The sequence below is a fragment of the Pseudophryne corroboree genome, chromosome 12 (genome assembly GCF_028390025.1).
Source record: "Pseudophryne corroboree isolate aPseCor3 chromosome 12, aPseCor3.hap2, whole genome shotgun sequence".
NCBI lineage: Eukaryota > Metazoa > Chordata > Amphibia > Anura > Myobatrachidae > Pseudophryne > Pseudophryne corroboree.
Genome location: NC_086455.1, coordinates 18,406,481 through 18,416,091, shown reverse-complemented (window position 1 = coordinate 18,416,091; position 9,611 = coordinate 18,406,481). Strand labels below are relative to the sequence as shown.

The following is a 9,611-nucleotide window of genomic DNA, read 5'->3' as shown; positions in this document are numbered from 1 at the left end:
CAAGTTTACTGTGCGTCATCTTCAATCAGCTCCCATAGTGCTGCGACTGAGACGCACCATGTAGTAAATGTAGCACCAAGGCTTCTTCACTCGACGCTCCTTACCAGACCTCGGCAAGTTCCAGTTGGATCACAATGGTTCTTCTAGGCTACCAAACTTTTACCATTTTTGCCCCCAAACTATTAAGGAATCCAGGAACCCATTCACACCAATAATGTACAGAAACAGATGTAAACAAAATAGTTTCTTTAATTTGTAAACTGTAAACAAAACGCTAGCACCATATGGGGTAAATATGGTAAAGAAACTAAACTAGTGCCGCTCCGACAACACGAGTCAGAGAACAGACATTTGTAAGTGGATTAATGGCAGAATGAGTCTTATTGGGAACTGTTGGCGGTGTCAGGGGGAGGGGGGTTTGGGGGATTGAAAGGACAACGCTGGAGAAAGTGATTTGTCTTAGATAATCTGCCACTTATTTACAAATGGAACCATTACGTGGTTACAACTTCTGTGAGGCCATGCTACCCAAAATGTAACATTCACTGCCTCAGTAAGCTCACCAAGGCCCATTGGGATAGCTTGTGACCATTTACTACACCGTATAGTTATTGTACACTAGTTACATATGTACAATTTACATTACAATGACCCCTGTACATCTATACATACATTTACATTGTTTTTTAAATTTTGGATCAAAAATAAAAATATTGGGAACATGTATTCGTAACAAGATCTCATTGCCCTTGGTGCATTGAGACAATCGCTTGCGCACCAAAAGCCAGCATGTACCTCAAACGCTTCTTGTGAAAATATATTAGATTTATTCGTAGAAAACAAAAAAAATATATAAAGATTTAACAATGACAAAATTCTCTTGTCAAAGTTTGTGTACAAACGAAACTGTTCTCCTCTGTCCACTGGATAGCCCAATCTTTCCACCAGTGACCCCCCTGTAGATGTTCTAGGACAACAGGGCTGGGGGTGAATCCAGACTATGAATCTGAATTCAAGGAATGGCCTCCACGGCAAATAGTGCCACGGTATACGTTCGTTCAAAGTACTTAAAAACAAGACCTTAAAGGAGGCATGTTCACCGGATCATATATGCCAGGCTTGCTCCGAGTCCAGCTACGCCAGCGAAGGCCATTAATACAGTTCTTAGTCCACCTTCATAATCTTCAACGTGGAAAAACTCCACACATCCTTCCTGTAAAAGCAAAATGCTTGTTAAGATTTTCAGCACGTTATTTTCTGTAATAACCAGAACAATGCAATAGGAAGAAGTCATTTAATAGTCACTAATTTATAAGTCAGTACTACAGAACAGTATTAGGTTGCATTGAATGGACATAAGACCTTTTAGGAAATTGGATTTACATAGGAAAAATGGTTCCCTTCACCCAGGGTTCAATTCAATGTGAATTGAATAGCACTGGATATTATGTCCCTTGCCTATTCAATTCACCCCATAGTGGGGTCGATTCAATTCAGCGACAGTTGAATAGCACCGGGAGTTAGCTCCCGTCGCTATTCAATTCAGCTCAAGTTAAGTCGGCGAAGGCCCGTTCTCGCAGCCTTAACAGGTTGAATTGTTGGGAGAATGGACATTCTCCGGCTAAACTCCCCACTGCGATGCCGATTCCCGACAGAATCAGCCTCGCGCCGGCCGCACTTTTGGCGGATTTCCACTCTCATCCCCCACAATGGCGTCACTTGTCACTGTATTGAATAGTGCCGGGAGTTAACCGACGCTGAATTGAATCGACCCCAGTGACAGCTGACAAGTGCGATGCAGAGTTCTGCTCTTTGAGCAGCGGAATCATTGCACCGAGGCACTTCAGTCAGAGGGGTCGATTCAATTCGGCAACTTATGAATAGCACCGGGAATTAGCTCCCGACGCTATTCAATTCAGCTGCCAGTTACCCGCAATTGTCGGGAATTCTTCTCTCATCCCCGGGGGGTGAGAGAAGAAAACCAACAAAAGTGCTGCCGCGCGGCCGGCGTGAGACTGATTGTTGGGAATCAGAATCGCCGCGGGTAGTTAAGTTGGAGAATGCCCGTTCTCCCGACAAAACTACCTGTTAAGTCGGCGAGAACGGGCTTTCGCCGACTTAACTTTAGCTGAATTGAATAGCGTCGGGCGCTAATTCCCGGCGCTATTCATTAGTTGCCGAATTGAATCGACCCCAGAGAATGCTAATTCTCCCAACAAAAACACCCTGTTCAGACCAGGCATTCTCCAACTTATCACGCTGAATTGAATAGCACCGGGAGCCAATTGCCTGCGCCATTCAAGTCGCATTGAATTGAGGCCATAGACTGTCGTACATTGTGGGAGTCATTTGTAGTTTTTCTACTAGGTAACTTCCCGGCCTAGAATCTTTTAGTTATGAGGCCATTTAATACTACTATATACAGGAAGCCAACACACAAATTACACAAATAGAACAGATGTTCCTAGTGATCCGATGGGTACAGTCCCATGAATTTTATGCCACCCTCCCACAGAGCTGCGGCCTCTACTGCCAAAGACATATTGGTCTCCATTACTCAGTAAGCAATTGGAGGGTTATACGAATGAAATAGGGAGCCAGGTTTTGCAAAATGCAGACACTCACCCAGCCATTGTGCTGACGGATCCATTCCCGTTTACTGGTCATAAGATAGTCTGTGAAATTGTCGGCTAGCGTACCGATACTGTCTTCCATATGTAAAGATTTCAAATGTTTCGCAACGAAAGCCCCAAAGCTTATCAGAGTCACAATACGCCCCCAGTTCGTAATCCCATCGCTGAAGACCATGGATGGAACATCGGAAAGTTTCTGGATATCGTCAGGCGTTTGTATGGACATTTTTTGCAGCATTCCTGAAAGTAATGAGAAGCAAAATCAATACTACGTCTTCTTGAAGTACATGCGAGTCTCAGAAACAAAAGAGTGACCCAAGATGAGACGAGACAGCACAAGGGCAGCCTGCAATGTAACAGTGCCGGAGATACCTGCCAACACCTCATTGATTAAATAATCCAGTGTATCACAACAGAGGTCTTCACAGTAGATGGTGGCTACCAACACCCAATAAGGCTGCATCTCATATTTGGGAAGCCTGGACAGACTAGTTTTATATAGTCTGCCGGTTCCTACTGCAGATCATGAGATCTGATCATCAAGCAAATACTTTATATCTGGCTGTTGTGTGTTCTAACAAGACATAAAAGTTTTACCTTGTTTCCCCAACTAAAAAAAGCTAGAAAACTAGTCCAGTGATGTGCAACTGGTGGTCTTAGAGGCACAAGCAAGCCTTCCTGTTTGGCCCCGACTACTTCACGCTCATTTTCTATCATTTGTTTGTAGCACATGTTTAAAGGGCCTGCTTCATATGCCATTACAGATTATAGTCTCATTTATTACATGTATTCGTTATAGTCATATGGAGAAGAGTAATGCCCGCACCATTGGAAGGTTAGAGGACCACCCTAATATCATCAGACTGTTTATCACAGAGCTAAATTACATAGTTAAAGGAAACTAAAGGTCACTCATCCATACAAAACCTTGGTTGGCAGATAAACATCAGATACAAAATAAAAATTATTTATACACTGACTTACTGTAACTGTATACCCCCAAGTTAGAATAAACCCCAAGAGGAGCAGGAGAGGAGACTACTTAAACTCATGGCTGAGCAAACTGAATGTGTAAATGGCTCTTAGTTTTATCATTGGCAAGTCTGGTATCAGAAGCATTTGCAGGAAGGGGGAAGGCTTTAAAAATTGCATTATTCAAAAAATAAAAAAGGGAGGAGGAGTGAGAAATGATACAGGAATTTAAACAGGATCCAGCTTGCGGAACAGGAGGTAACCACAGTGCAGACTCCACAATGAAAAACCAACAACAATTTCTGTAGGCAAAGCAAATATTTTATTGGCAGGAAATATTCCGAAAAGGCAAGTTGAAAGGTGGCCCCAGAGAACAGAAAACATATGCATCATATCCAATAGCACTGGTGTGCTGGAAATTTCCAGTCAGTCAGGAACAGAGACGTTATCAGACCACATTCCTGTAGCCTGTATTACTGGTCTATCACAGGGCAAAGGCTAGACAGACAAATGCCAGGCAGCTGTCAGGGAGGTGCAGTGCCAGGTACGAGGGGCATCACACAGGACCAGGTTATGCGGATTATCAGCCCCCACAGGCACTTTTACCCAAGTGTGCTACTTTATTCCCCCTTTCCCAGCTTACAGTAACCTTGTGTGTGCTGCACCCACCTGCAACAATTTACATGCAGTCACACAACTGAGAGCAGAACAGCCAGCTTGGGAGGTGGAGCCCTGGCAGCTATACGTGTAACACAGCACATACTGTATAACACAGCTCTGCAGAGACCACCCACCATCTAATACTGCCAGCTCTGCAGGGACCACCACAATACTGTTAGCTCTGCAGGGACCACCACCATGTACACTACCCACCATCTAATACTGTCAGCTCTGCAGGGACCACCACCACTGTATACACCACCCACAAACTAATACTGTCAGCTCTGCAGAGACCCCCACAATACTGTTAGCACTGCAGGGACCACCACCGTGTACACTAACCACCATCTAATACTGTCAGTGCTGCAGGGACCAGCACCAGAGCATTCACTATCCAGCATAACACAGTGCTGCAGGGACAACTAACAGTGTATCCAGCATAATACAGATTCATGTAGTGTCCAGCACCAGTGAGTGAAATATTATATATATATATATATATATATATATATATATATATATATATATATATATATATATATACACACATACAGTGCTCTGCATACACCACAACCAGCCTCTGCTACATGACTACACTGCCCAGCATATAACACACAGACAGCTCTGCACACACACCTTGGTGTGTGCATATAAGAGCTGTTACAGTGCCCAGCTTATACTGCAGCCAGCCCTGCAGAGACCAGTACCAGTGTCTACATACAGCACATAGAGACTACAGATCCCAGCATACACCACGCAGGCTGCAAAAATCAACAGTAAGAGTGTGCGCACTCCACATGCAAATCCACGCACAAAGGGAGATAATGCACACCACACGAGAGAGATAGAGATATAGAATATATATATATATATATATATATATATATATATATATATATCTCAATATCATATACACACAGAGCAGAGGGCTAGCACTATAGAATAGAGCCCCCCCTCAGACCCCCCCGTGCACAAACTGCGTGCAGGAACGGAGCCTCACCCTGGAAGGCCATCTTGTGCTTCTCGTTGATCTCGTCCCCCACCCTTCGCAGGGTGGTCACCGCCTTCTGGATGTCCCCGGCCTCCTTCGCCTTCACCCCGGCCTGCACGAAGTAGTAGGTGCGGAGCAGGTTGCGGGTCTGGCTGTACAGGGCGTCCGGCGGGTAGGGGCTGGGCGGGGGTGAGGTGGACCCCCGGGAGACCGACTCCATCATCTCCTCATCCTCGTCCAGCTCCCCCTGGGAGGAAGGCAGGGAGCCGCCCGTGTTGTAGTCCAGCGGCGGCTGCCGCTCCCACTCCTCCTTCCCCAGCGGCAGGGAGCTGGCCTCCAGCGGCAGCGGCTTGGGGGAAACAGCGCCCCCGCCGTACAGCAGCTGGCAGGGGATCATGGCGGAGGAGGACTTCCTGATAAATGCCTGGTTCATCATGGCTGCGGGAATGGCGGACAGTGCGCTTCTGTTGCCTGTCGTCCGCTGCTCCGAGTGAGACTGGTGACGGATGCAGCCCGACTCCCAGGCTCATACCCGGCTGTCCCCGCCCCGCGGCGCGTCACACGCCCGGCCCCGCCCTGTCTGCCATGTATGGCGCTTCCTGCCGGGTGAGGGTGCAGCGCGCGGGGGGGTTACCGTGGTGACGCTGTGTGCTACCTCAGCAGCTAGTGCTACGTGTGACGGGGAGACTGGGGGGAATCACACACACACAATGTCCCCTCTGTCCACACCCCCCCTCCCCAGTGTCACCCATACAGTGCTGCCACTCATTACTATCACCCATTATTATATATCACCTACATAGCGCTGCCACTCATTACTATCACCCATTATATATCACCTACATAATGCTGCCACTCAGTACTATCACCCATTATATATCACCTACATAGTGCTGCCACTCAGTACTATCACCCATTATTATATATCACCTACATAGTGCTGCCACTCAGTACTATCACCCATTATTATATATCACCTACATAATGCTGCCACTCAGTACTATCACCCATTATATATCACCTACATAGTGCTGCCACTCAGTACTATCACCCATTATATATCACCTACATAATGCTGCCACTCAGTACTATCACCCATTATATATCACCTACATAGTGCTGCCACTCAGTACTATCACCCATTATTATATATCACCTACATAATGCTGCCACTCAGTACTATCACCCATTATATATCACCTACATAGTGCTGCCACTCAGTACTATCACCCATTATTATATATCACCTACATAATGCTGCCATTCATTACTATCACCCATTATATATCACCTACATAGTGCTGCCACTCATTACTGTCACCCATTATTATATATCACCTACATAGTGCTGCCACTCATTACTGTCACCCATTATATATCACCTACATAGTGCTGCCACTCATTACTGTCACCCATTATTATATATCACCTACATAGTGCTGGCAATTTGGGACATGGAGGTAAGGATCCTTGATGTCCAGGGACACCATATAGTCCCCTTCTTCCTGGTTCGCTATCACTGCTCTGAGTGACTCCATCTTGATTTGAACCTTTTTATGTAAGTGTTCAAAGATTTCAGATTTAGAATAGATCTCACCGAGCCGTCTGGCTTCAGTACCACAAATAGTGTGGAATAATACCCCTTTCCTTGTTGTAGGAGGGGTACTTTGATTATCACCTGCTGGGAATACAGCTTGTGAATTGTTTCCAATAATGCCTCCCTGTCGGAGGGAGACGTTGGTAAAGCAGATTTCAGGAACCTGCGAGGGGGAGACGTCTCGAATTTCCAATCTGTACCCCTGGGATACTACTTGTAGGATCCAGGGGTCCACTTGCGAGTGAGCCCACTGCGCGCTGAAACTCTTGAGACAACCCCCCCCCACCGCACCTGAGTCCGCTTGTACGGCCCCAGCGTCATGCTGAGGACTTGGCAGAAGCGGTGGAGGGCTTCTGTTCCTGAGAAGGGGCTGCCTGCTGCAGTCTTCTTCCGTTCCTCTACCCCTGGGCAGATATGACTGGCCTTTTGCCCGCTTGCCCTTATGGGGACAAAAGGACTGAGGCTGAAAAGACGGTGTCTTTTTCTGCTGAGATGTGACTTGGGGTAAAAAAGTGGATTTTCCAGCTGTTGCCGTGGCCACCAGGTCCGATGGACCGACCCCAAATAACTCCTCCCCTTTATACAGCAATACTTCCATGTGCCGTTTGGAATCTGCATCACCTGACCACTGTCGTGTCCATAAACATCTTCTGGCAGACATGGACATCGCACTTACTCTTGATGCCAGAGTGCAAATATCCCTCTGTGCATCTCGTATATATAGAAATGCATCCTTTAAATGCTCTATAGTCAATAAAATACTGTCCCTGTCAAGGGTATCAATATTTTCAGTCAGGGAATCCGACCAAGCCACCCCAGCGCTGCACATCCAGGCTGAGGCGATCGCTGGTCGCAGTATAACACCAGTATGTGTGTATATACTTTTTAGGATATTTTCCAGCCTCCTATTAGCTGGCTCCTTGAGGGCGGCCGTATCTGGAGACGGTAACGCCACTTGTTTTGATAAGCGTGTGAGCGTCTTTAATTTTCTATCGGGGAAAACCCACGCATCATCACACACTTCATTTAATTTATCTGATTCAGGAAAAACTACAGGCAGTTTTTTCACACCCCACATAATACCCTTTTTTGTGGTACTTGTAGTATCAGAAATATGTAACACCTCCTTCATTGCCCTTAACATGTGTGGCCCTAATGGAAAATACGTTTGTTTCTTCACCGTCGACACTGGAGTCAGTGTCCGTGTCTGTGTCTGTGTCGACCGACTGAGGTAATGGGCGTTTTAAAGCCCCTGACGGTGTTTGAGACGCCTGGACAGGTACTAATTGGTTTGCCGGCCGTCTCATGTCGTCAACCGACCTTGCAGCTTGTTGACATTATCACGTAATTCCCTAAATAAGCCATCCATTCCGGTGTCGACTCCCTAGAGAGTGACATCACCATTACAGGCAATTGCTCCGCCTCCTCACCAACATCGTCCTCATACATGTCGACACACACGTACCGACACACAGCACACACACAGGGAATGCTCTGATAGAGGACAGGACCCCACTAGCCCTTTGGGGAGACAGAGGGAGAGTTTGCCAGCACACACCAAAACGCTATAATTTTACAGGGACAACCTTATATAAGTGTTTTCCCTTATAGCATCTTAATATGTAATAATATCGCCACAAAAATGCCCCCCCTCTCTGTTTTAACCCTGTTTCTGTAGTGCAGTGCAGGGGAGAGCCTGGGAGCCTTCCCACCAGCAGTTCTGTGAGGGAAAATGGCGCTGTGTGCTGAGGAGAATAGGCCCCGCCCCCTTTTCGGCGGGCTTCTTCTCCCGTTTTTCTGACAACCTGGCAGGGGTTAAATACATCCATATAGCCCCAGGGGCTATATGTGATGTATTTTTAGCCAGCATAGGTATTTTCATTGCTGCCCAGGGCGCCCCCCCAAGCGCCCTGCACCCTCAGTGACCGTTGGTGTGGTGTGCTGAGAGCAATCATCATCCTTTACAGGTCACATATATCATGCTGGACTTACCTGGAAGATTTGTGTCATTTATTACATCATTATTACTTAATTCAGTGCTATTTGTGAGCAGTTCCTGAACTGCTAATAAACATGACGGGTGTGGTATGAGTTGCCGGTGGCCGGAATCCCAACTGCCGGCTTGCAGACAGCGGGGCGAGCACAAATGAGCCCCTTGCGTGCTCGCTGCGGGCACACTATCTATTCTCCCTTCAGGGGGGTCATGGACCCCCAAGAGGGAGAAAAGGTGTCGGGATTCCAGCGCCGGTATACTGTCGGGATTCCAGCGCCGGTATACTGTGCGCCAGGATCCCAACAACCGGTATACTGAATATCACCCAATATGACCTAATCAGGAACTGGGTTCCTGACCTTGTCCCCGGCCAAAATGTATTATCCATAAGATAAGTTCTATTTTAAAGTCCATTTAGAGTGCCTTCTTTTCTAAAAACTATATATCATTCATCTATCTATCTATCTATCTATCTATCTATCTATCTATCTATCTATCTATCTATCTATCTATCTATCTATCTATCTATTATATCATATTTATCTATCTATCTGTCTATCCTCTATATCCTCTATGTCATATCTATCTATCTATCTATCTATCTCATTTCTATCTATCTATCTATCTATCTATCTATCTATCTATCTCATATCTATCTAATATCTATCTATCTATCTCATATCTATCTATCTATCTCATATCTATCTAATATCTATCTATCTATCTCATATCTATCTATCTATCTCATATCTATCTATCTATCTA

General features: G+C 46.0%; 1 protein-coding gene across 1 annotated transcript; it reads right to left on the bottom strand.

The window, feature by feature from the left end:
• Positions 1-231: 231 nt before the first annotated feature.
• Positions 232-5,769, bottom strand: MCL1 (MCL1 apoptosis regulator, BCL2 family member). Its single transcript, XM_063947135.1, has 3 exons — positions 5,266-5,769; positions 2,626-2,873; positions 232-1,213 (listed from the first exon to the last, which is right to left on the bottom strand). Exons 1-3 carry the CDS (start codon positions 5,690-5,692, stop codon positions 1,097-1,099), a joined length of 792 nt encoding a protein of 263 aa, XP_063803205.1. The 5' UTR covers positions 5,693-5,769; the 3' UTR covers positions 232-1,096.
• Positions 5,770-9,611: the final 3,842 nt, after the last annotated feature.